The sequence below is a fragment of the Morchella importuna genome (genome assembly GCF_003444635.1).
Source record: "Morchella importuna strain M04M26 chromosome Unknown Morimp01GS017, whole genome shotgun sequence".
NCBI classification, from domain to species: domain Eukaryota; kingdom Fungi; phylum Ascomycota; class Pezizomycetes; order Pezizales; family Morchellaceae; genus Morchella; species Morchella importuna.
In genome coordinates, this window is record NW_025763414.1 from 39,105 (window position 1) to 66,826 (window position 27,722).

The window sequence follows — 27,722 nt, forward strand, 5'->3', positions numbered from 1 at the left end:
CCCCTGACTGCCCGTTCTATAACTTCCGCCGCCATCTCTAACATAGGAAAGCGACGAAAGGAAATTAGACTAAGATAGCTAAATAACGCACTCAGTGGAGTGTGACTATACCTGTAGAAGTTATTTTTCTTCATGATAAGGTATCTCTTCTCATATTATTTGAATGCGCCCTTTCAGATATCCATAGTTACATGTATGCATGGGGATGGGGGTGAAAGCAGCACTACTGTTGCTGGTATACCGACTACCACCATCATCGCAATCACTGATATATACCGGTTAAAGTACAGCGCCTGGATGACAATTCTCAACCACACGTACACAGACTCATATAACCCTACCAATACGAGTACGAGTCAACGCCTCATCTGTTCCGGTTGGTGATTCCCTAGACCCCGTAAGCCGTGTATATCTACGCGTAGTCTTCGGACAGTATATGTAGCCATCAAGGGTAAAAACTTCACCAGCCTAGGTGTCGTGTGTTTCTACCAACCGCAGGCATAATGAGGGAGACGCTCAACCCATATCGCAGAATTATAATTCTCCCCTTCTTGTATTCAGCAATAGTACTGTACCCTGACTAGAATTACGCTGTTCATTGGACATATATATTCAGCTAGCTACATGTAGCTAGCTGCATACGTATATACATATACAACCTCCGTGGTGTGTATAATTCGAACGACACCCAAAGTTTCATACCATATCAAATTAACTGCAGATGGATTATACTATCAATATCTGAGGCAACTAAATGCATGTAGCTATGGTGGGAGAGGCCTTGGGGGGCAACCTTGTTATCCCTGTTCACACCAGTTCGTATTGTAGCCCTTATAGCCATAAAGTCGAGTTAAAGGTAAGGCTCCTCAATTTTGCTTCCTGGTGTCAATGAAGGAATGAGTGAAGTAGTGTGTACAGGGTTGAAGGGGTTCCCCCCTCTGCTCCCTCTTACACCATACGAGATAGCTTGTTGTAACATGTTACACAACGTCACTCAATCTATGCCAAGACTGCCCCACGCATTCTGTGGGGAAGCTTGGCAGGGACGGACCTGGCGTATGAAAGCTACGTAGACTTTGACGTCATCCAGCTTTGAGTAGTAGTATGTAGGTGTGCACGCCAAGACACATGTGCGCCATGTAGGTAGAGATGATGATGTTCCATTCGTCTCTCTCTCTCTCTCTCTCTCTCTCTCTCTCCCCGCAGCAAGCGTTACCCCACAGGGTTAGGAACTACAACATCTCATCTCCGCCGGTCGTTTAGATATACCCTCCTGCCCCTCTATGAACCTCTTGCTCACCTAGGCATCACCTCTTTTTTTTGCGCATAGGATACATGCATCTCCGCGAGCTCACAATTGCTTTACCACGTGGCCATCTAGATCTCCTATATCGTTATCCAGCCCCTTGGAGAAAGCACAAGGGAAACCGGGATAGGGTGACGGAAAGTGGATCTCGTATAATGTGGCAGAGGACGGATAGACCCTTCCGCACGCTGAAAATCTAATGCAAACTTTCAAGAGTAGACGCCATGGTACAGCAAGAGACGTTCCCCGGGAGATCCACATGAAGCATTTTTACTAAGTGAAAATAGAAGAGCTATGAACTAAAGACACCAGCTCCACCCACGCCAGACGCTACCATACGCCCAGCGGTATAATAAAAACATAGCCCCTAGTAGATCAAGAATCGATTCTCCATCAACTTTTACCATCATACATTCCCGGCAGGGGCCACATCCGGCAGAATACTATATGTAATTATTTCTTCGTGATTACATTTTTCCGGCAAGGTCAACGGGGTATCTCCCACCAAGGGTCCCGAGGTACTATTCACGCCAGCATCAAGTAATGTACGAACAATCCCCATGTTGTTCCAACAGACCGCATGATGTAATGTGCTCTCACCATCACTATCCTTTGCCTCAATATCGGCCCCCTCCTCAAGAGAGGCACTCGAGTCATCCAAAGACTCGTATATCGACGGGATCGTTCTTGGGGTGACCCCAAACGTGTCTACCATGTTTCCAGCGGTGTTCGTTGCGCTCACGTTGGCGTCAGTTTCACCTAGCAAAGACCGGGTGATCTCCACCTCCTGGTAGCTGATACCCTCACGCAACGCAGTTTCTTCCTTGTTCTTCTTCCCATCGAGGCTTTCTCGGGCATGTAACAAACGTTTGAGGATATTTACTGAAACTTTGTGTGCTAGGTGTAAAGGAGTTTCTTTGTTGGAGGTTTCTGCGTCGATATTAGCACCTTTAGCTAGTAATAGACCGGTGGTTATAATTTGATCGTGTTTGACTGCCAGATGCAATGGCGTATGCTCGTCCGCGGCCTTGGCTTCGATATTGGCGCCTTCATCTAGTAATAGACGGGCAACCTCAGAAATACCCTGTTTGACTGCCAGATGCAATGGTGTCTCATCGTTTGTGCTTGTTGCATGGATATCAGCACCTTCATCTAACAACAGACGGGCAATCTCAAGAAGACCGTGTTTGGCTGCCAGATGCAACGGTGTGTACCCGTTCGCGGCCTTTGCGTCGATATTGGCACCTTCATCTAGCAATAGACCGACAACCTCAAGAAGACCGTGCTTGACTACCAGATGCAATGGTGTATACTCGTCCGCGGCCTTTGCGTCGATATTAGCACCTCTATCTAGCAATAGACTGACAACCTCAAGGAAACCGTCTCGGGCCGCTAAATGCAGTGGTGTGTGCCCGTCCGCGGCTTTTACGTCGATATTAGCACCGCTATCTAGCAATCGACCGATAGCCTTAAGATCAGCATATCTGGCTGCTAGATGTAAAGGCGTGTGCCCATAAGTGGCCTTCACGTCGGTATTGGCGCCTTTGTCTAGCAATAGACCGACAATCTCAAGATGACCGTGTCTGACCGCCAGATGCAGTGGTCTATCCTCATTCGCAGCCTTGACCTCGATATTGGTACCATTATCCAGTAATAGACCAACAACCTCAGGACAACCGTGTTTAACCGCCAGATGCAATGGCCTGTCCTCATTCGCGGCCTTTACCTCGATATTGGCACCTTTTTCTAGTAATAGACCGGCAACCTCAAGAAGGCCATGTCTGACCGCCAGATGCAATGGTGTATGATTGCGCGCGGTCTTTGCGTCGACATTGGCACCTCTATCTAGCAATAAACCGACAACCTCAAGAAAACCATCTCTGGCCGCTAGGTGCAATGGTGTGAGCCCGTCCGCGGCCTTTCCGTCGGCATTGGCACCTCTATCTAGCAATAGAGCAACAACATCAAGATCAGCGTGTCTGGCTGCTAGATGCAATGGTGTATGATACTCTGGGTGTGTTATCGCTTCCATATCTGCCCCTGCATCTAGAAGCAGCTGGATGAGGCCAAAGGATCCTCCCTTCACCGCTCGGTGCAATGCGCTATATCCATTGTTACTTCTGGAATTCACATCCGTCCCTTTCTCTAATAACCTCTGAACAATCTCCACATGCCCATATTCTGCAGCTAAATCTAGCGCGGTGTATCCATCTTGGGTCCTCCTATCTTTCGGTGTTGAGGGATCTAATAGCAATAGAAATACAATTGTTGTCAATCCTTTATAAACGGCTTTTAAAAGTAAGGATCCGTCCAAGCTTTTGGGACTCGGCACTAGCCAGATCTTTTTCTCCTCTGCCGTAAGTAATTCATATAGCCTGGAAGGGTCCGAATGGAAGTTTGTGGACCAATTGCAGCCATGGACGATTTGCGTAGGTAAGGTTAAGTGTATCTGTGAAATGGGCGGTGCTTCCGCAAGACTGATACCCGATGTTGTGCTGATGGAGACCGGCAAAGAGAAAACGGAATACCTAGAGTCTCCGGCATCCAAAGACCAGCTTCCTCCACGGCGTTTGGATGTCGCGACGGATATAATCGACTCACTACTACTCCTATTCCGATACGGCCGACTGGAGAATAACGTAGAGTGTAGGGATGGTAAAATATATTGAGAACGTTGCATAAAAGACCCTGTCGTTGTCCTGATAGAACTCGCATAATTGTCCGAAGAGGTTTCTGCCGTATCTTGAGATGTTAAAGATCTCAAATCCGAGTCTGGCTCTCTTGATTTTGGCAACGCAACAACACCCTGAGCCACCAGGGTATGAAGATCCTGCATAAGATCCTTTACATCGTTGATGGATTCGCTGGGATAGACCATAGGGGTTAGCCGAATCAAAAAGTACTCCAAAGAAAAGAGGACTAGACCAAATGGAGGCATACGAAAGCAATACGGAGAGAAGTATCCCCAAAGTGCTCTTATGATTCTGAATCCGCAAGATCATTGCAGACATTGTTTGCTCCACCAAACTCCATCTCATGCGATGCCAAACGCCCAGCTTCTTTCCCTCCAAATTGAATTCGTCAAGCTTCATTCGTTTCAACTCCTTCTCTAGCTCATCGAATGTACACACACAATGAACGAGGGTGAAAGAAATTGGCCCGGTGTCGATTAATGAAGCCTTCTCGTTGTCAAGGGGTTCTGGACTAAACACAATATGTTGTAACTTTTGAAGAACTATACGAAATTCACCGACTTCTTGATAAATACTGTGAGCAGCCGATGGAGCGTTGGTGCAGCTGGAGATGAAGCGATTCAAGACAGCACTAATCTGCGCACCCGCCACGACCAGTCCAACTATAGCCGTCCCTAGTTCCATAGCAGTGATGAGGAGATATATAGTTGAGGGATAAGCAGTTCTGAACACACTGGTACTGTATTCTAGAGTCTGAGAGTTTTCTACATGTTTCTGGCTAGTTATAAGGCGGGGAAGGATCCAAGTTGGCAAGGCTGAATGATTAGGTAATTGCATGATACCGACTTTCCCAGGTGACACTGGATCTGCGCTGCGCTTAGCACATAGATGGCTTCACGGGGGTGTCAACACGGAGGTATGGCCAATCTCAAATATACGCCGGAGTGATGTATGATATGCAGGAAGTTGATCGACTACCTCTTTTGGTTTCCCTACAAAATCTTGACCCCCGTGTTGACCGCTCCCCCGCGCAGTGGTCTACATGTATCTATACATGCACACTAGTCGAGTTATTGCTCGTACTCCTATTCACAACAGGCTTTGAGCTTCGCAGCGCGCTCTTGATCTGAAGGGTCCTTTTAGCGGGATATTAGCAGTGCAGATCCAGACTAAGTTGTCGATATTTCAAGCTCAGCACGATGGTTATGTTTAGTTGGCTCGAGAAAAGAGGAGGAAGTAAGACGATGATTTTGTTTGTATTGATCTATCGAATCTTAAGATGATCAAGTCCTCTGTTTAAAGTAGAAAGGAATTGTACAACAACCACACGTGTTCTGCTGTCTAAAATGACAGTCACAAAAGAAACTCATACTGATGTTCCGGGCCACTGGCGGATACCTCGAATTCGTGAATGTGTTCCGGGCCATTCGCGGATATGACAGATTCGTGAATGGACTTGACAAATCCGCGAACAGACTTGAGGTATTCGTGAATGGACTCCTAGGCTCATATATCTGTGACAGGACCAGTCTATTCACGAACAGCCTGGGGAAACTGTTGTTTTAATATCAACACCTGATAACTAATAATGATTTATATTAACCCCGATGACTACTACAATCACCAGAGACCTCTAAAAAAGACTAGCGACCCTAAATATCGAATCTGGAATAATAATTAGCACCTTCAAGATCTTTAGCGAGCTTTAGTGACACCCTGTGGCCTCTATCAGCCTCAGGCACCTTTGCAAGCTCTTATTTGGGCCCTATGACCTCTAGTAAAGCCATATGGCCTCTGATAGAGCGCAGGCAATTTGGATGTTGGTTCCAAGAGTCAATTTCACTATGTAACGGGGGTCTATGGACGTAGAGACTATAGTGCCAAGGAATACAACCGAGGCGAGAACGTGGCAATAAGTATTCGAGACTATGGACTATGGAGTGGCTCTTCCTAGTATGACTAACTAGTTGAACCCTATGACAAGGCGTAGAACAAAGTAGTATTCGTGTAGTACATACAAGATAGATAGATAGATAGTTTTATATTGCTTTGAAGTACAGAACTTATCGCACGCCAGATCCACCGCCATAAACATAGGAAAACAAAGGAAACAGAGAAAAAGAAGACGGAAAGCAACGAAAATCATAGGCCGGTACAGAAAAGAAAAGAGAGAAAACAAAGAAATCTTTCGTCATTCCTCTGGGTCCTCCTCGTCCATTTCGTACCAGTAGAGTAGGTTGGTTTTTGATGCGAAATGTAGAATCAGGTCTACGTTGAGGTTGGTGAATAACCAATTTTCCCAGGTGTGCGGTCCTGGGATTTTGTCCATGAGTGGTCTTCGTATTTGTGCCCATCGCGGGCAGTCGATCATAGTATGTTTGGAGGATTGTTCCGAGCCACATTGCCGGGGTTCGGGTTCCGTGAATGCTGCATGTCTGTCTATTCTGGTGACTTGGCATCGTATGCGGTGTATGAGTTTCGCTTTGGATCGGGGGAGTTTTGCTCGTTTGGGGTGAATCTTAAGGGTTCCTGGCTCATAGTAATTGGTGCATGGGATGGAGTTCCATTCTTCCAGCATGCGTTTGGTGAGAGTGTGGTTTTGGATCCATCGCTCTCTGCGGTTGCCTGGTTCTTGGAAGGGAAGCATGAGTGATGCGATCCGGTGTAGGCCTGTGCCTTTTATGTCTTTTATTCTGGTGGGGAGGAGCTGTATAAGTCCTTCGTTGAGTGGGTGGTCGGCAGGGTGGCAAAGGATGCGAGTCCCGTATTTTCGTGATTTGTGGTTGAGGAGGTGTTCGAGTGGGGGGAGTGCTGCTTCTTTCAGCAGTTTTTCGGTTTTTGTCCAGCGGGGTAGGCCTGTTACTATCCTGGCAGCTTCATTATAGAGTGGGGATAGTGATCGGAGGATGTGGTCGGCTCCCGTCTACCATGCCTCTGATCCCCATAGGATAGTGGGGAGGAAGCCTTGGACGATGAGGTGGTGGATGGATTTTACTGTTGTTCCGGGGAGGTATGCGATGTTTCTGATTCGGCTTAGGGCTTTCAGGCCTTTGGCGATGGTTTCTTCGATGTGGGGTCGGAAGGAGAGGTTTGAGTCCAACCAGACTCCAACGTATTTGAGTCTATTTTTAGGTTGGATTTCTTCTTTTGCGATTGTTACCGAGTTTCTGGGAGTTGGGGTGTTCGACGATGTGGGTTTGAAGAAGACTAGGTCGGATTTCTGGGGTTCGTATTTGATATTGAGGGGTGCTGCTTTCTTGACTCTTTCCGCCATTCTTTCGTTGAGTCTTTTAGAGATGTAGAGGGGGGACTTTGCGAGTTGTACGAGTGCATCATCGTCGATATAGGTGGTATTGGTTTCTTTGGCGGAGTTGGTGGGATCTGTTATCATTCCGGCGTATATCATAAATAATACTGGGGATAGGGGAGAGCCTTGGGGTAGTCCTGAGGCATATGGTTGTGGTGGTTCCAGTTCGTGGTTAAATTGGAATTGGAGTGTTCGGTTGGTGTTGAATTTCTTGCACCAGTTGGTTAGGTATGTTGGGAATTTTTGTTGGGTCATGATTTCTGGGAGTAGGAGGTGGTTGACGCAGTTGAAGGCTCCCTGTATATCGTTTGTGAGAAGGGCTGGTCTGTCTGGGGTGGTTCCTGTGGTTCGTTTGATTAGGAGGTTTTGTTGTATGGGCGTAAGAGTCCGTAGTAGGGCGTCAATCGCTGAAATTGTTGGTCTTCCTCCAAACTGGTCTTTGCTGAGGGTCTCTAGGATGGATCCGGCGGTGCATAGTCTTGTTGCCACTATCTTTTCTAGTACTTTGCTGAAGCATTGTAATAGGGAGATGGGTCGGTAGGCTTTAGCTGACGAATAGTCGGATTTTCCTGGTTTCGGGATTGGTATGCATTTTGCCGCTTTCCATCGATCCGGTTGGACTCCATGTCGGAGCATGGCCGAGAACATGTCTTGGAAGAGTTGGGTATTTGCCTTGATTGTTGCCTGTATGAATGGGTATGGGATGTTATCTGGTCCGGTGGCTGAGTGTGTTGGGCATGATCTGATTGCGGATGTAATTTCTTCTGTTGTTACTTCCTGGAAATCGTCACTAAGGTCAAAAAAGGGGGGTCTGATTTGGAGTGGAGGGTTGTCGGGGGACGTCCAATTTGTGGGGAAGAGTTGGGCTCTTAGAGCTTGGCACTTCCCCGCAAACGTTTCTTCACCTTGTATAGTTGGGATTGTGGTGTCCCTTCTTTTCCCCGTGTTGATTAGTTTCCAAATGGCGCTTCCCTTGGCTTCCATGAGTTCTTTTTCCCTTTGTTCTGCCTTGGTTTTTCGGATTGCTGCCGTCCATATCCTGCTGGTCTTTCTGAAAGATTCCCTGTCTTCGTCCTTTTGGGTGTTTCTGGCTTTCCTTTCTAGTATGTGGAGGGTTGATTTAATTTCCTTCAGCTCTGGGGTCCACCATTTCTTAGATTTAAGGTGTCCTTGGCTCCATGGGGTTACTTGGTCTATCAGGTTGTCTATATGTTCGAGTATAAAGTCGACCGATTGCTTTGTGTGGTTCTGGCTTTCCCATGCTTCGGGGGGAAAGTGGAGGCCTGAGATATTTTCTTCCAATCTTTCCCAATTCGTTCGGTGCCATAGTCTCCTGGGGATGTGAGGGGGCTTCTCTACTCGTAATTGTAGGATGGTTTTCCTGTGGTCGGATCCTGCTCCATGTCGGTCGATGTTCCAGCGGACGTCATTGTCCAGACTTGGTCCTTTGACTAGTGTTAGATCGATGATGGTCGGTTTGTTATTATTTTTGGGGAAGTGTGTGAATTCGCCTGGTTCGTTGAGTAGGGATAGTTTTTGTCGATCAATCCATCTTTTTATTTTCTTGGATCCGGGTTTGTCTGTTCTGATTGTGTTGGTGTAATCATGGGATCTATGTCCATACCATAGTTGGTGGTGGCTGTTGAAGTCTCCCATGACGAGGCAGTTTTGGATGGTGGTTATTTGTCGGGAGACTTCTGCGAAGAGTCCACTCCGCCCTGGTGAGTATATGTTGAGGATTTGTGTTTTTTGGTTTTGGATTTCCACCGTGACGGTGACGATGAAGTTGTTATGGGTGTAATGGTGTTTTGGTTTTAGGTTGGCGTGTTTTCTGATGTATGTAACGGCCTTAGTGCCTTTGTTGCTGACTGTGAATAGATAAAAGAGAGGGGATTCTGGTGGGTGGCCGTCTTTATTGTTCCATGGTTCTTGTAACAAAAGAAAAAGTATGTTGTGGTCCTGTTCTGCTTCCTCCACTACTGACTTTGTTGTGAGCTCGTTTTTCGCGCAGTACAGTTGCTGTGCGATAGCCGTTGTCTTTTTGATGTGACTCATTGGGTATTATCCATGGCTGCGTCTTCTTGGGAGGGGTTTTGGGCCGGGATGACGATAGGTATTGGTAGCGGGCTTGGATTTATATCTGGTCCGAGTTTGTTTGTGATGCGGACTTTGGTGCGTTCCGGGCAGTTGGCGTCTGTTGCTTTGTGGGGGGCCTTGCAGTGATAGCACCGGATGGGTGTATTGATACATCTAGTGCCTCCTGAGCATTCTGAGCATGGGTGTTCTTTTGTCTGGTGGTCCTCTGCACAATGTCCGCATCTTCCGGTTTGGTGGGAGCATCTTTCGTGTCGGTGGCCGTATTCTAAGCATTTGGAGCATTGGGTTTCTGGGTTGGCTGGGAGGTAGTTGTCAATTTTGCATTGCCGGTCGAATGGGGTGAGGTATCTCAGTCCGAGGTTATCCTTTGTGTATTGTCCTGGGAGCGCGATAATCATTGACGAGTGTGTTTTCCCTGTTCTGGCTTCGGGTCTGCTGAGCCATCTGGGGATTTGTGCCATTTCGAATGTGGTTCGGTAGTTGCTTCTGACTTCTGAGGCCATGACCTGTCCTGCTTCATAGCCGTCTCCGATTGTTGTTGGAATTCCGTGTACGATGAATTTGGACCATTTGGAGTTGACCCTGATGTCCACAAAGGGGACCTTGAGTACTCTTAGGGCTGCTTCTATTTCCTGTTTAGATTCGAAGACTTTCGAGGCAGGGGTAGCGAATTTGGTCTCCAGAACAATATTGTTCTTCGAGGTTTTCCTGGCGGCGACCAGCTGGCAGTCTGGGTTTTCGATTTTTGCGTTGATTCTTGTTCTGATTTCGGAGGGGGTGACCGGTGATTCCTTGTTTGTTTCAATGACTATTTCCCTGTTGATTTTGGTGATTTCTGGTTTGAATAGTGGATCCGCGTTGGGCTTGGGCTTCCTCCTGTTCGTGACCACGGTGTATTCGGGGTTGGCATTTCCTGCTGCGATGGATGCGTAGGATTTTGGTGCTGGTGGGATTGGTGTTTCTTTTCCTTTTCCTTTTGGTTGTTGGGCATGCTTCACATTATTGATGGGTGCGGGAGGAGGGGCGGGGTTGGTGGCAGCGGCGACGGCGGCAATTGCGGAAGCTCTTCCTTCGTTGACTGCTTGGTTGCTAGGTCTGTTAACGGAGAGGTTGGTGAGCTGTTGTTGGAGGCGGTGGAGTTTTTCGGAGGTCTTGTCTTGGTTCTTTGTCATTTCAAACATTTGTTTGGCCAGGACGTCGACGGTGTGCTTAAGGATTTCATTTTGGGTGGATAGGACTTCGATGGTAGCTTTTAGGTCCTTATTGATCTGCTCGGTTGTTTAGTTGAGGGGTTCGAGCGCCACGGTGAGGGCATTTCTAATAACCCATGAGATATAATTGAGGTCCATTCTGGCATGGGTTTCTTGGGGGACGATGCTAGGGTGGATGTAGTCATATTTTGGTGCATATGGTTCGTTGTATTGGGTGTATTCAGCGAAGATAGAGAAGGGTTCGCCGCTGAGTTGGGTTTGTTCGATTGTGGTAGACTGTGTTTGTTGGGTGGGTTGAGTGGATTGGGTGTCGGGGAAGCGTGGGGGGGCTGGAGTTCCTGGGGGGGGGGCTCCTGCAAATCAGGAGCTCAAGGAGGCTTGTTGGGACATCACTGACGTTCCGGTTCGGGTTGGGTTGGGAAAGACTTCTGATAAAGTTCTCTTTCTTCCCGCAAAGTTTGGTGGGTTTGGTGGGGTTGGTGAGGCCAGGTTGTTGCTTTCGCTACGGTCGCGAGGCTTAAGCGAGGGCTGAGGGGAAAAAGGTTCACACCTCAGGGACTAGAGCGTGGATAACTTCGCGTACGAACAGATGTATGATAAGATACCAATAGATTACGGAGTCTATTGACATACAGGATCGTGTTCGAGTAAAAGTTTTATCGAGAATGCAGGCCAAAAGTTATTGTTGTTCGAAAGTTTTGGTGTTGCGAGGGTAGATACAAGATAGATAGATAGATAGATTTTATATTGCATAGAAGCACATAGCTTATCGCATGCCTACACTACCGCCAAAGACAAAAGAAAAGTACGTACAATCATCGCGCGACATGGTGTAGATGAACAGAAACTAAGCGACGAACAAAGTAACAACACTACAGTAGAAATGAAATCCCAAAAGCTTCTCCGTCAAACAACATAAAGTCAATCGTCTATATACCCGTTCACCATAAACCAGGATCATTACCAATGCCTAATAGGAAGTACTGCACGAAGGCGAGGCGAGAGACCGCCGAAGCATCAGGTGCGAAAGCATAGGGAGGGGGTGTCGATGGGGTCCCTGGGAGTCTGCTCGTCAGGCAAGAGGGAGTTAAGGTAGGAATGGCACAGAGGCCAAGTGTAGATGGGGTGAGCGTGAGCCGCTACCTGTTGGTGGTCTTTACAGTGGTGACCTTCGAACTCGATTTCCGTAGTATATGGGGTGGTCGCAATCGTGGGTGCCAACCGTGTCTTGATGGGGTGGCCTCGGTTGTAGTACCGGGCCGATTGGGTTGGGTGAGCGGGGAAGCCGACTCGGTTAAAGTGGGTTGCCTGGCTAGGGCCGTAAAGCGGGGTAAGGCCCAACAAAGGGACCTTGCGTAAGGTAAGGAACGAATGTTTCGCGACCGTAAGGTCGCTAACACAGTGGATTATCGTAGGCTTTGGCAATAGGTCTGCGCTGACCTCCAGACTATTGACAGAGTGCCAATACGACATAGAGAGGGGTAGCCTCGAAGGGCTGGTCGTTTGGGTGTCGCGATCGGGGGCGTGTTACAGGAACTACGGAACACTGTTCTAAAAGGCTTAGGACAATGAGAAATACGAGTGACGGGTTGTGATGCGAGGACGGTCGGGTAACGAAAGGACAAGCATAGAAAGGTATCGGGTAGTGTGGGAGCACGCGGTGTTACCACACTAGTGTTATACTATTATGACGGCACACTTACTATTGGGTGTCTCACCCGGAATAGAATAGGAAGCGGGGCTTACGGCTGTAGGCTGTTCTACTTAGGAAAGTAGGTCTAGGATAATAGTATGGTACAGCCCGATGACTGGCAATTGCAAGGTTCATGGTTACGTGTCGGAATTAGAATGGAGGACGGAACTATGCGGGGGCGCTTTTCTATCTGGGTTATCTTCGGGAGCATTATCTTATTCTATTATCGTTGTGTCAGTTAGTATTAGAAAGGGGGCCTTGGCATAGGTTCCAACATGTATAAATAGGGCTTGATTCTGCGAAGACTTGAGGGTATCATCAACCATCAAGTCAAGGGAATCCGGTTTACAATATCATCAGTTTAAACGCTACAGAATTATCGCTTAGCACTGGCTATTTCCCCAAACACTATATTGTGCCTTATCCCTAACTTTTACTCTTTACCTATCGCATACACTACCAAAGTCTCGATAAGACAACTACTCGCTTAAACCAATACTCTGAGTATTTTGCTTAGTGGCGGATAGTCACCGTGCTCTCAGTAGAAGAATAAGCGCTTAGTCTATTAGAAAAGACCAAGGTACTATATGCACCCCCGAGTGGCAACAGCAGCCATCAACAACTACCTTTGCGCTACCTCCTTCATCGTTCGAAGAGGAAGCGCCGAACATCTATACTGCGGATACCTCCACTACACAGGTTGCTTCGCAGAAGCAGGGACCACCGCTACCTTCGAGGAACACGATCCCGAAATCCTCAACTACCCAGAACTCTTCCCGATCAAGATCACTCTCTCCCAACGATCTTTCGGACTTGCTCACCCGGCCCCCTGGTTCATTGCTCAACCCTGGTGCATAAGGCAACCACAGCTCAAACTCGAGCAACTTAGCAATGTCAAGGGCTCATCAGCAACGGTCGGAGGAAGACTACAACATGGAGAGCTCAATCGCCTTGAGAGATCGAGGTATATTAGAAACCCAGGCGAAGAGGCGCCACAGGAAAGAGAGAGATGTGCCGATAGGCTCCCTCTTCGCATCGACGAGGCAGGAAGAATCATATGGGCAGGCGAGGAGGCGGCAGGCAGACCACAAGGAGTTCTCCCCATACGTCACCCCCATCAGAGAGAGATCCTCTACTCAGAGGCCCTCGGTGCCTCGGGTAATGGACGACGACGAGGATACCAACATGGACGTAGAGGAACGGCGGGTAGAGAACCCTTTTGGCGACCTTATTGGGCAAGAAGTCCAGCGACAAGGAGCCCCCGTGGTACAACAGCTCAGCCGCGGAATCGAGGAACTCAGCATGCACGTGCGAGATATCCCCATACTCAGGGAACTCACCCGGCAGCAGCAGGAGTATACCAACAAGATCGTCGAGGACCTCCACGCCAAGTTCGCTGGGGACAGAGCCGAACGCGACAATCAGCTCAACCAGGTCATGGCTCAGCTACGAGCAGAATCCACCACCGCTACCAGCAACCTCGGCCAAGTCCTTGGGCAGATCGTGGAAGCTACTAGGGCGCATCAGGAAAGGCAGGAGCGACAGGATCAGCACATAAATGCGCTGACCAACTTCGTTCAGCAACTCCCGAAAAATGGCCCTGTGCAGATACCCGCGGAGGTTATGGCTGCCCTCGAGAGGATGGAACGGGACAGACAAGCTGCGATGGAAGACCAGTTCGCAGGAACGAAGAAGAACCTGGAGGAGATTATTGAGCAGATGCGGGTAGCAGCCAATAGAACGGCAGCAGCCCCCGAAGGCTCAGGAGGCGGAGGCGTCGTACCCCCCCAACCCCCTCAGAACCCCCCTAGCAATTCCGGAGAGAGACCAGAAGGATCAGGGAGCCAACCCCCCGTACCCCCTCGCTCCGAGGCAAGGAGCCAGCAAAGTGAACAAGGAGGCAGGGGAGGCAATGGCAATAACGGCAACGGCGGAAACCACGCAAAACCACGAGGCCCATCCCCCTCAGATTCATCCAGCTCCTCCGATTCAGAGGACGATCGTCGAGCACGCGAACGAAGACAGAGAAGACGGGAGGAGCGAAGACGCCGTAACAGGCAACAAGAGGTAGATCTCATGCACCCCCCTCGCGCCACCCTGGGAGATACGCCAAAACAGGCAAAAATCCCCTTCTCCGGAAAAGCCGACGAAGACGTACGACACTGGATCGACCAAATGGAAGTCTTAATTGAACTTCAGAGGAAAGTCCGGTGGGACGACCAAACTAAGATCCTGTGGGCATCCCTCGAACTTACCGGGAGTGCGGCAAAATTCTGGCGAAACTTCGTGGAGCGACTATCGGTAGACCCCAGCATCGGAACATGGAAGAATTTCAAAAATGAATTACGGATCCAGTATGGCAATCGAACAAGTCAAGAACAAGCCAAACAGAAGATGGATAAGCTCCGTCAAACTGGCATGATCGATGACTACATCAATGAAATGCAGAATCTGGAATGGGACGCGAAGGTCGGACCCATCGTAATGAAATCCATGATCCTAACAGGAATAAACTCCTCGCTGGAACAACGCCTCTCGAACGCGATCGAGGAACCAGAAGATTTCGCGGAATGGCTAGCCTGGGTTAGGAAGGTCGGACGTAAGGATCACGAGGTAAAAACCCGGAAAGAAATCTTACGTGGCAAAGATGTCGTGAAACCTCGTGAGGAGAAGTCGGAACGGCGAAAATCGCGCAACCCCGCACCTCGGAAAACTTTCTCCGTGCCAGCGCACAACTCCAAGGCCTCGGATGACTTAGGTGTCACCAAGGACGAAAAGGAGAAGTGGCAAAAGGAAGGAAAGTGTTTCCGTTGTGGAAGAGATAACCACTTCGCGAAAGATTGCGTGGCGACGAGTAAGGTCAGGTTAACCGACCTGAAGAGGAAACGGTATCCTTCCGGAGGAAAGGACCACGGAAGGGAGGGTGAAAAGAAGCGGAAATTGGGCCCCCAGAATGAGGCATTTAGGGCAAGGATTACAACTTTGGAGGATCAAAATTGATTGGGTATTTCTATTTTTTTCGGTATCCCATGTTGCGTTACGGGTTTCTTTCTACTTTGGGTTATGGAAACAAGGGTTTTATGTATTACGGTTATTTTTATGGGTTGGCCACGAGATTTTCTATATTTGTTTTGTTATACGCGCGGAAATTCAATTCTCTTTACACAAACTCTGAGGATGGGGTTACACCCCGAAACGCCTGGTGCGTAAGTGTTGTACCATGATCTTCATCAAACACTCGAACTCTCTATAGAAACCCCCTCACCCCGCGCTCAAAGAAGAAAAAACCATCGAAAACCACACCCAGAACCAATACAAACCCTTTATCAGACCAACATACAAACATGTCTTCCAACACACAAGAAACTCGTCTCGAGATCGAGATCTCTTGGGACCACCCCGCAACTAGCACCAAACATGTCACAACAGTCAACGCACTCTTAGACAGTGGTACAGAGGACTGGATAATGTCCTGGGACTGCATCCACCGTGCAAAAATACCCACTCAACCTCGACCAAAGCCTCTCATCATCAGACAGGCCGACGGTACCCCTATGCCCAATTCCGGCACCCACATCACTCAACCCCTTACCCTCCACATCGGCAACCATCTAGACAGGGCTATCACCTGTGAGGTTGGCTCGTTTGCAGGAGAATACCTCGTCATACCACATCGATGGCTCAAGGAGCATCAACCAACCATCCAGTGGGGACGCAACAGTGTTAGCTTCCATAGCAACAACTGTATAGTCAATGGATGCTTCGTATCAGTCGAGTACATATACGATCAAGACCCAGAAGAGCTGGTCATCAGGCTGTTGAGGGCGTCACCCAAGAAGCAGATGACGATCGAGCAACACCCCTTTTGGGCAAGAGCATCGGTAAACGAGGCTCTCGTTAGTGCTATACCGGTGGAGTTTCAGGAATACGCCGACGTGTTCTCCAAGGAGGGAGCCGCTCGACTACCTGACCACTCTGAATGGGATCATACCATTCCTCTTATGGAAGGAAAGCAGCCGCCGTGGGGACCGATCTATTCGCTCTCCCCACCTGAAGATAAGGCACTCCGGGAGTATTTGGACGAGAATTTGCCCTCCGGCAAAGTAGTCCCCTCCACTAGCCTAGCAGCGGCACCCGTCCTGTTCGTTCCGAAAGCTAATGGAAAGCTTCGGTTATGTGTCGACTTTCGTGGCTTGAATGGAATCACAATCAAGAACCGTTATCCACTGCCACTCATGAACGAGCTGGCCGACGCAACGAAAGGAGCACTCTACTTCACGAAGATAGACCTGAAAAATGGCTATAATCTGATTAGGATTGCTAAGGGCGAGGAATGGAAAACCGCTTTCCGAACGAAATACGGCCTCTTCGAATATAGAGTAATGCCTTTCGGCTTGACCAATGCTCCTGCGTCGTTTCAGGTCATGGTCAATACCATATTCAAGGATCTTCTAGATCAAGGCGTAGTAGTCTACCTGGATGCCATCTTAATGTATTCAAAGACTAGAGAAGAGCATACGACTCTTGTACGAGAAGTTCTGGAGCGACTGCGACGACACCATCTATACGGAAACCTCGAGAAAACGGAATGGTATCAACAGGAAGTAGAATTCCTGGGATTTATACTATCAGGAAAAGGGAACCGAGTATCACCAAAGAAAGTCCAGGCGATCGAAGGTTGGTTAGCCCCAACCAAGGTCAAGGAACTTCAATGCTTCCTCGGCTTCGCCAATTTCCTAAGACGGTTCATCCACCGATACTCTGAGGTTTGTAGACCCATGACCGATCTCCTGAAGAAAGGTTCCGTATGGAAATGAGGCAGGGAACAGCAGGATGCGTTCGACGAGCTCAAGAGGAGATTTACGTCTGCTCCAATACTCCGACACTATGACGAACACCGCGAAGCAATCGTGGAGACTGATGCGAGTGACTGGGCCGAGGCCGCAGTACTCTCCCAGGTGTTCGAGGATGGTACCCTACATCCGGTAGCTTACCACTCTCGCAAGTTCAACGAGGCAGAGGTCAACTATGAGATCTACGACAAGGAGATGCTCGCAATAGTTTCTGCCCTCTTAACTTGGAGACATTGGCTGGAAGGGACGGACATCCCTATCCAGATACATTCGGATCACCAAAACCTGCAGTATTTCACAACGACCAAGAAGTTGTCGAGAAGACAAGCCAGATGGGCCGAGAAGATAGCACCTTTTCGCTTCAAGATCCATTACCGACCAGGCTAAAAGAACGGCAAGCCAGATGCACTCAAAAGGCGTCCGGAGTTCGCAATGGAAGGGGGAGTAATGCGTGAGCAGCCCGTAAAACAGCTACTCAGCGCAGAACAGTTTGTCAGAAAATCACGGACCAGCGTAGAAACTGGGTCTGAAGTGATTGGGAACCCCGAAGAGGAATGGAATCAGTTGGATCAGTGGTACGACATACCGAGCGTAGAGCTGCCTCAGCCACTACAGGGTTGGTATGAACAGGAAAGACGATGGGTTCGGAGGATGGTTCCGGATGAACACCTCCCTGACTCAAACCTTGAAATCTTCGGACCACCGGAGGCCGCTATCGTAAAGGTAGAGCCTGCCGCTGAATGGAGTCCCGATTCGAATGACCCCACCCACGATGGTCGATGGGTAGTACCGGGCTACGCGGTCAAGCAGGTCATTGAGGAACATCATGATCGACCCGTAGCGGGGCATCTAGGGAGGGATAAAACCCTTGAGTTGATCGATAGGAACTACTGGTGGCCAGGAATGTCCACGGATGTAGCCAACTTCGTCAAGACTTGTGATGTATGCCAGAGAGCCAAGCAACGTCGGAGACACTTGTCACTCCCTCAACCCCTAGAATTAACCACCACACCTTGGACTGATATCTCAATGGATTTCGTAGTAGAAATGCCCAAGGAGAAATCAGGATTCCGTAACGTATTGATAGTCGTGGACCGTTTTACGAAGATGGCTCACTTCATTCCAATGACGGGGATCAACGCGGAGCAGACCGCTAACGCATTTGTCAAAGACATCTGGCGTTTCCACGGACTTCCTAGGAGCATCGTCTCTGATAGAGGAACACAGTTCGTGTCAGCATTCTGGACAGCAATCACGGAAAGATTGGGGGTTCGTAGGAGACTCTCTACTTCATTCCACCCGCAAACCGACGGCCAGACAGAACGAACCAACCAACACATGGAAGGTTATATTCGAGCATATACGGCAGGAACAGGCAAGAAATGGAAGGACCTGTTACCCATCTGCGAATACGCCTACAACAATGCGAAGCATACGTCGACTGGGCAATCACCGTTCTACTGCAACTATGGCTTCCACCTACGAACGGACTGGCCTACGGATGCAGAGATCGAACGATTAGATGCCAACGGAAACAACTACTTGGACGAGATCATCACGGCTCACGAGTTAGCGAGAGATACGCTACAGAAAACTTTCGACAGGATGGCGTCAAAGCCAGGACCAGCAGCACAGCGGTTCACTATCGGTCAGAAAGTCTTACTGGATACTCGGAACCTAGGAGGATACTCCAAGTGGTCGGATAAATTCACAGGGCCCTTTACGATTTCAGCAGTGGTGGGCAATCGGGCTTACCGTCTCGAACTTCCGGTAGAATGGAAGGTTCACGACGTCTTTCACGAGATGCTGCTGCGACCTTATCGCGAGGACCCGGATCCTACCAGGAAACAGAATACACGAAAGCGACTGGCAACACCCGAGCCACAGGAGTCATTGGCAGACGAGAACTTCCAGCCAACCTCGAACATACGACCCCATACGCGAAGTCAGGGCCCAGCGATCGATAATGACCGGGCTCATAAACGACAAGGGAACAGGCGAGACTAAGCTCGATACCTTTCCCTACTCTATGACTTTTCCCACAGGGTTTTATCGTAGAAAGGGTTTTAACGGTCGAGGGCGACGTCTAGGAAGGGGGAGTAGTGTTACAGGAACTACGGAACACTGTTCTAAAAGGCTTAGGACAATGAGAAATACGAGTGACGGGTTGTGATGCGAGGACGGTCGGGTAACGAAAGGACAAGCATAGAAAGGTATCGGGTAGTGTGGGAGCACGCGGTGTTACCACACTAGTGTTATACTATTATGACGGCACACTTACTATTGGGTGTCTCACCCGGAATAGAATAGGAAGCGGGGCTTACGGCTGTAGGCTGTTCTACTTAGGAAAGTAGGTCTAGGATAATAGTATGGTACAGCCCGATGACTGGCAATTGCAAGGTTCATGGTTACGTGTCGGAATTAGAATGGAGGACGGAACTATGCGGGGGCGCTTTTCTATCTGGGTTATCTTCGGGAGCATTATCTTATTCTATTATCGTTGTGTCAGTTAGTATTAGAAAGCGGGCCTTGGCATAGGTTCCAACATGTATAAATAGGGCTTGATTCTGCGAAGACTTGAGGGTATCATCAACCATCAAGTCAAGGGAATCCGGTTTACAATATCATCAGTTTAAACGCTACAGAATTATCGCTTAGCACTGACTATTTCCCCAAACAGGGCGCCGACGGGTTTGAGGAGGGGTAAGATGAAGGACGGCTCCTAGTGAAAGGCTTCAACTCGGTAGATAGGGGGAGGTCTCGCTCAGGGCCTGAAGCAATTCGAGAATCAGGATGTCGAAACGGGAGGGGGTCCTGTCACCCGCGCGGTCGGGCGCGAGTAGATACAAGAGATTCCGTGAAGAGAAGAGGAAAGGAAGGAAAACATGAAAAGGCACGAGACAACACCCCCTTATATATCCAACTCCTAGTCCGTTGATGACTAATATCTTGCGTAACGGAAACCGAAAGAACATAACAGAAAACCCATTACAAATCATAGTCCAACTGCGCGATTCCTTCTCTTCACAACCCAATCTATCACCTTAGCCGAAATATAATATTGCCGTTACACACTACCTTTTGCCCAGTCTATTCGCCAACGGACCGGTCCGGTCCCGGGTGTACGGAGAAAGCAGCCCATTCACGAATTCCAAGTATCCGCCAGTGGCCCGGAACAAATGGACTGCTTTCTCCGTACACCCGGGACAGGACCGGTCCGTTGGCGAAAGGACTGGGCTAAAGGTAGTGAAATTGACTCTTGGAACCAATATCCAAATTGCCTGGGCTCTATCAGAGGCCATATGGCTTTACTAGAGGTCATAGGGCCCAAATAAGAGCTTGCAAAGGTGCCTGAGGCTGATAGAGGCCACAGGGTGTCACTAAAGCTCGCTAAAGATCTTGAAGGTGCTAATTATTATTCCAGATTCGATATTTAGGGTCGCTAGTCTTTTTTAGAGGTCTCTGGTGATTGTAGTAGTCATCGGGGTTAATATAAATCATTATTAGTTATCAGGTGTTGATATTAAAACAACAGTTTCCCCAGGCTGTTCGTGAATAGACTGGTCCTGTCACAGATATATGAGCCTAGGAGTCCATCCACGAATACCTCAAGTCTGTTCGCGGATTTGTCAAGTCCATTCACGAATCTGTCATATCCACGAATGGCCCGGAACACTGACGTGACAAAGACACGTCTAGTATGAACAGGTTTTCACGAAAGCAAAGAAACAACGAAGCAGATATTATCAAAAACAACAGGTTACTCAAGGATAACTAAGTGAATACTAAGCGGATATGCCTTCTTACTAGTAACCCTGAAGTAGAGCTGGCCCAAAGGTTAATTACAGGCCGCAACTCGTCGGAGTCAAGCTCTCAAGCTGCTGCGCGGCTTTCGACCCCTCATTTGTATCTATGCCCCCCTATTTTATTTTATTGACTGTATATGTAATTAAGTGAGTGACGGAAAGGTAATTGATGATGGCAGTGCATCATTGGTGATGATTGTATGTAAGTCGTACATGGTAGTTATCATACATAATGGTGTGATAGGCTCGCACCTAGCCCTCCCACGTGAGTGGCTTGCTACTAGTAGGGTCATGGCATTCTCACCTACCCACAGTGTAAGTTATACCATCACTTAGGTATTTGAGTACGGAGCAGCTGCAGTCTTTCAAATGCCGCTTGAGAATTCAGACGACTCTGATATATATGCGAAATTGGCCTATGAGAGAAGGGGTAGAGCTAGGCCAATCAGCGTTCTGGCTTGCTATTTGTGATTTCTAGTAAAATTCTACACACTTAGGTAGCTCTAATCCTTCATTTTGCACTAACCGGAAAGAATTCTACTAGCGAAAATTCCAGCGCGTATGCCTATACCCATTCCATGGCCATCAACTTAAGGCCAATTAATTAAAGAGCCCCAAACATAAAGTTAAAGGCAGGTTCAGTCAGAAGATTTGCTGGGCGCCTGAAGTGAAGTCGGTCTTGAAATAGGGCGCTCGGCACGTTTCATAGTTCTGGAAGATTCTCATCATTTCATTATAGTATTTGTCATTGGCGTATGACTCACTTTCCTATTAGTCATTCTATTACTCACACGTCCATGACTCATTGTATTTCTTTTGTACTACCTTTCATTAGTATAAATACGGGGCATTCCCCCTTAGCTAGAACAATCAACACGATCAATTACTTTACTTCTCCTACATACTTTCTCTAGTCGGAAGCAATAAATGATGATTCTATAGCTCATTTAGGAGCAACTCCCCCCCCCCCCCAAAAACCACAACCGTCGACACACAGCACGCCACGGAAAATATAACTGACAGCAGATGGTGCAGCAAATCGGAAGTACAGACCCGCCATCTCTCTAGGCAACGAGTAACAAATCAATATCCATTGCCAATCTCAAGACTTGCAATTATACCCAACACAGAACAACGCCTAACCCATAAAATTTCCAGTCAAAATAGATACAAACACCCCCCTCCCCCACTGCCACCACAAAGACTACAAGAAGCTGTCTCTCTCTAGCTCCCCGTCACCCCCGCAGCCCGAGTCTAACGAGGCCACCACATCAGCCACAACGCCGCTTTTATAATCAACTAGTCCTCCGTAAAGTTCTGACGATGTCATTATACAATAACCCGCTCTCAAGCTTCCACGCACCCTGTGAACCCTACATCCAGGGTCCACAACGGCATACCCTCCTAGCCAGATATGCCATACGTATACCACGACGCCTAATTAATTCCCATGGGGTCATAGGCGGACTAGGAGGCCGGGAAAGAGTCACATTAAATTAGGGGAGTCGCCAAACCTCCCCTGTACGGACGTGGCAGGTGATGAACTTGGATAGTGATGAACTTGGATGGTGATGAACTTGGATTGTTGTGCACGTGATCGAGTGAATCATGAAGGCTCACTCTTATGATTAGTAAGACACGAAAGCTGGACTACTCCTTACATAGCAAGGCAGATACGGGTGGATATGTTTGGGTAGTTTAAAACTACTGGTTTTATCCTATCCATCGACAGTTGGAGACTGGCGACTCAATCTGCGAATTGTGTAATGCCTTAATTATTCTGCAACTTCAGTTCAAATTTGTTTTGTTTTCGTCCGCTTCTGATATATTATTCAATCGTGAGAGGGTGGTGGACTAGGCAGAGGAGAGGTTCAGGGGTCTTGTGCGGTATTGCCATAACCGTATGGTTGAATGCAACCAACGAACCAAAAAAAAAAAAAAAAAAAAAAAAAACATCAGGTGAACATCAGGTTTTTCTTACGACAAGAATTCAGAATCAGTTCTGATTATGCAGCTAACACTAATTAACCAAGCTCCAAATCAAGCGCTAAGCTGACCTTACAATTCAAAACCTCGACGACAGCTACACCATCCCTACCACCACATGCTAAATAACAAATGGCACCGTCCCCTCAGCAAGTCCATGATCTACCACCAATGAATGTCAGCGACCGACAAACACGCCCAAGAGAAGAAATAAGATACTAACCAGCTTTCAGAACTGTTGCCCAGGGTGGCAAGTACGTTACCACCTCATTGAATGCCGGAATCTCATCCCCGTTCGTATCGCTCCACAAGCATACGATCCTTCCCTCCAACTTCCCCGCAACATCCACTGCACGTTTCAACTCCTTCTCGTTCTTCAAGACTTCAACCTTCTCATCCTCTTTATCTGTCGATCCGCCCCATGCCAACTCAACTCGCCAGATTCGACCAGGCTCTCGACTCCATAGTCGTAGCTGATTTGTTCCCGATGTCGGAAGAGGTGAGCCAAAAGCCCTGGATGGCGAGTCGAGGATATCAATACTCGTGACATTCATTTTACCAAAGAATAGTTTACAGGCGCGAGTATCCTTCCCCTGGAGCATAACTCGGGCCTTTCCATCCGCCAGCTTTTCGATGCTGTGTTTGACCCATATTGAAACCTTGCTTGTATCGCTTGTGACATTTGGAGCTAGCCCAGCCCAAGTACAATGCACCAGCCCTGAAAGAGGGGCTCCGGGTGTCCCTTTACCGCATTCTACAGGAGTGCTGAAGGTGCTGGGCAGGTGCGGTAGGACCCTGTTGATGATTCCGGTATTCCCGGTTAGCTTTACTCGGTTTTGGTTGGTTGTGAGATCGATGCTCTGGATGAAATGAGTCTTAAACCTGGCATCGGGGGTAAACGGAAATGCGTAGATATTATAAATTCCTGTGGTTACAAAGATCAGGAGTACGGGTAGAGCGACACTACACCATATGCGATGCAAGAAAGGCCCGAGGGGAAGCAGAATAAAGATAGATATCAATGCGAGAAATATATAGGGCTTTTTTGTATCCCCGCCATCACAGAGGGTTTGTTTGAGTGCTGCAGTAGAAATGAGTGCTACTTGCAAGGAGGAATTGGACCAACCAAGTCCAATTTGGCATAAGGACGCTCCAGGGTTCTTCCTGGTTTTGGCCATTGATTTTTGATGCAACAGTCTGTTGATTGGCCTGTTGCAAATCCAGAGATTCGTGGATGAAGATGTATCAATTCCTTCCTCCTGTGGGCCATTCTGAAAACCACCTTTATCGCGCACAATAAATAGCTCATAGATCGAAATACAGCACTCTAGAAAGGCACCTATGTATAAAGCCATAATGAAATATCCGCCGCCGGCACCTATTTCGGGAGAACTAAGATAGGCGACTCCAAGCATCATAAGCCACATGAAAACCCACACCTCTGCAAAAGCCCAACCTCTTGCTAACGCGGTGGGATTTCTAAGATCAGCACGTTTTATCACACCCCAAGCCACAAGATACCAAGTACTCAGTAGAGTTGCCCACACCGTCTTCAGACACGAGAACATAATCAGCGGGTTCGCAGCGTGTATCCTCATCGCAACTGTAACTGTAGATGCGCTCGCCAAGGAAAAGGCAAGAGGGAAACGGCGTATATCCTTCTTCCAGCCGGGGAATTCACCAAGGCAAGAGATTGCTAAACTTAGTGTGATCGCTGGGACGATAAGCAGTGTCAAAGACCAGGCAAAGAGTGTATTCACCTCGTAAAACGTCCAGATACGATTAAAGACTATCAACAGTTATTCAAGTCATATACGACAAAAAGATAATAAATATAGATATTTACAGTCAAAATAAACCGCAGGCTTTCCCGGCAGATTTTCGTTATAGTCGAGACTGGTATCGGCGGTCATTGTATTGACTGTGTACAGGGCAGTGAGGAGCATATGAGATATTGATCTTTTACTAGCTTCTGTGAGTCAGTAACCGATAGTATGCGGGGAGAGTAAGCAAGGAAATTACCATATCTCATATCATCATCTGGTGTGTGGTAGCGACTCCGATGCGTGTAAAATGCAACATCAAGACGTCTCATATGAAGAGCGTCTCTGAAGATATCGTAATCTGTTGCGCTCCTAAAGCGCGTCAAAAATAAACATACGATCCCACTCCGAGATTGAGAATAGCTGGCATTGGAGGACAACCTTGAGTGCGCCCAGTTTGTACGCATCACTGAGAAACGTACTTCCTAGTGGCCTTGGAACCTTCTCATAGAAACCGTTGACAGCAGTGTCATTCGCGGGGAAAAGTATCGCCCGGCCACCGGTACCACCGCCTTCAAGGTTTAAGAAGATGTCTACCGAGGAGCGTGGTCTAATGTTAGCGCTGTTTGTAGATAGTGCAAATACAAATGTGTAGGTCCAAAATAGATTAGGTCACGAGTAATTTTGTATGTGGTAGCTATTATCAAGTCACGGATTATCACTCGTGATCTATGCATGGCAGCGGGGCCCGGGGGATTTTTTTTTTTTTTTGTTTAATATGGGGCCTGGGGAGAATTAAAGGTTTAGACTATTAATATAGCCTCGTAGGATCGTAGGCTCAACTTCCGTGTAGTAGGCGAAAGAGAGACTTACGCGAAAGCCTAGATAAGCTATGAGTTCCGAATGCTCTTGCGCCGTTCTAGCAACACACACACATGCATAATTAGTGCTCAGCACAAGGATAACCAATCCATTTATTACCTACCAAGCCGTCCTCCTCTCCGCAGTTCATCAACAGTATGAGCCCCCTCTAGGGTCTGCTGCCTCTTTTTGTGAAGGATTTAATCAGTTGGAGTATTGTCGCCACTCCAACTCCGTCGTCACTCACGCCTATATTTTAAGGTATGTCAACCCATAGACTTGGTTCAATCTTATCTTCACGGGGAGGAGTGCAAACCATGTGATGTAGAAACACTGTCGTAGTGCGCATTCACAAGCGCAGGTGATAAACCCCTGTCGGTGCCATGAATATACACCATGATATTCCTCCCTTCAAAGTAGACCTTTACACCCCAACCTGTTTGGGGAAATAGCCAGTGCTAAGCGATAATTCTGTAGCGTTTAAACTGATGATATTGTAAACCGGATTCCCTTGACTTGTTGGTTGATGATACCCTCAAGTCTTCGCAGAATCCTGCCCTATTTATACATGTTGGAACCTATGCCAAGGCCCGCTTCCTAATACTAACTGATACAACGATAATAGAATAAGATAACGTTCCCGAAGATAACCCAGATAGAAAAGCGCCCCCGCATAGTTCCGTCCTCCATTCTAATTCCGACACGTAACCATGAACCTTGCAATTGCCAGTCATCGGGCTGTACCATACTATTATCCTAGACCTACTTCCCTAAGTAGAACAGCCTACAGCCGTAAGCCCCGCTTTCTATTCTATTCCGGGTGAGACACCCAATAGTAAGCGTGCCGTCATAATAGTATAGTACTAGTGTGGTAACACCGTGTGCCCCCACACTACCCGATACCTTTCTATGCTTGTCCTTTCGTTACCCGACCGTCCTCGCATCACAACCCGTCACTCGTATTCCTTACTGTCCTTCGCTTCTAGGACAGCGCTCCGTAGTTCCTGTAACACAACCACAGACAGAACATTAGACCTGCAATTGCACCGGTAGACCAACCAAATGATGTGAAACACGAACCGTAACCCCACCCGACGGTCTCACCCATGTCGCATTCATCCCTACACCAGTCACGTCATCACAGAACAGTTCCACCCCCTCCTCCTCCTCCCCAATGATCTGCTCCAACCTCTCAGCTAGCCACCTCCCAACAACATCAATTTGCGCGCTATTGTACGAATGCGACCTTTTTGTCAAAGCCACCAGACCTGCATATGCCTTCTCCACGCTCACACCCCATGAATCCTGTTCCGTCAGGGATGCGACGTCGGGGACGGTGCCATCGAGACGCAGCATGTAGCCCCAGATGAGAACATACGTTCCCAGGGTGATAAGTGTTACCGGAAGCACCTTGAATCCCGTAAGAGCATCGAACTTGGTTCTCTGGTGAAGGAATTGGAGGATGATACGGCGGAGGTAGGCAATGATCCAGGTGACCCATGGCCGTTGATGTATGCGGATAGTGTGGATGCGGCAGTAGTCAAAGAAGGGAATTTTGTAATAATAATCTGGCTGTATGAACTTGTGTGGTGCAGTGGTATCGGGGTGTATCCGGCTCTTATCCTCCTCGCTTGATCTGCGGCTCCTCGCTGTTGGTCTCGCTGTGAGAAAGAAGAAACGGACATAAAGAATCGAGGTTGAGGAACCCATTTATTATGACCCCTGTTTAAAGATTGTTAATATTGAATTGTAGGGCCAGAGGGTGGGATGGAGTCGTCCCATGTGTGACACGCATTTTGTGCCAGAGAAGCACCACATATATAACTCGCGGGCAACGACCCTGATGCGGCAGACAAACTTTAAACTGGAGACTAGCGCCACAGAACTCCAACGTCTGACTATATGCCCCTACCACGACTGCTTTGCTCTAACGTTGATTCATCGGGACACCGATCTCTGCTGATTCGGCCTGTATCAACACATGTAGATCGATCCCTCATATACAGGATGCTGAAAAGGCTGGCTAGAACGTAGCTCTCCGACTGCCTAGAACGCCGTACTCTGTCGGTGTACTACAGTGACATCGCCGCTTAGACGGCAAGGTTACTCAGGTCAAAGAAGACCAGCTGGGCCAGCGGCCAAACGA

At 48.2% G+C, this 27,722-nt stretch overlaps 4 protein-coding genes across 4 annotated transcripts; all 4 read right to left on the reverse strand.

Annotated features, from left to right (window-relative positions):
• Window positions 1–1,773: 1,773 nt before the first annotated feature.
• Window positions 1,774–4,683, reverse strand: LAJ45_05931 (uncharacterized protein; the record flags this gene model as incomplete). Its single annotated transcript, XM_046115499.1, has 3 exons — window positions 1,774–1,827; window positions 1,884–4,170; window positions 4,247–4,683. 3 exons carry the CDS (start codon window positions 4,681–4,683, stop codon window positions 1,774–1,776), a joined length of 2,778 nt encoding a protein of 925 aa, XP_045971083.1.
• An 18,390-nt stretch (window positions 4,684–23,073) lies between these two features.
• On the reverse strand, window positions 23,074–24,550 carry LAJ45_05932 (uncharacterized protein; the record flags this gene model as incomplete). The annotated part of the gene is made up of 6 exons (XM_046115500.1): window positions 23,074–23,114; window positions 23,176–23,747; window positions 23,835–23,915; window positions 24,292–24,330; window positions 24,392–24,414; window positions 24,500–24,550. 6 exons carry the CDS (start codon window positions 24,548–24,550, stop codon window positions 23,074–23,076), a joined length of 807 nt encoding a protein of 268 aa, XP_045971084.1.
• A 104-nt stretch (window positions 24,551–24,654) lies between these two features.
• Window positions 24,655–25,974, reverse strand: LAJ45_05933 (uncharacterized protein; the record flags this gene model as incomplete). Its single annotated transcript, XM_046115501.1, has 10 exons — window positions 24,655–24,666; window positions 24,713–24,741; window positions 24,799–24,921; window positions 24,975–25,087; window positions 25,157–25,184; window positions 25,231–25,308; window positions 25,589–25,634; window positions 25,701–25,745; window positions 25,824–25,825; window positions 25,893–25,974. 10 exons carry the CDS (start codon window positions 25,972–25,974, stop codon window positions 24,655–24,657), a joined length of 558 nt encoding a protein of 185 aa, XP_045971085.1.
• Window positions 25,975–26,605: 631 nt separating this feature from the next.
• On the reverse strand, window positions 26,606–27,286 carry LAJ45_05934 (uncharacterized protein; the record flags this gene model as incomplete). The annotated part of the gene is made up of 1 exon (XM_046115502.1): window positions 26,606–27,286. The coding sequence occupies one exon, from the start codon at window positions 27,284–27,286 to the stop codon at window positions 26,606–26,608; it is 681 nt and encodes a 226-aa protein (XP_045971086.1).
• Between the last annotated feature and the right edge of the window lie 436 nt (window positions 27,287–27,722).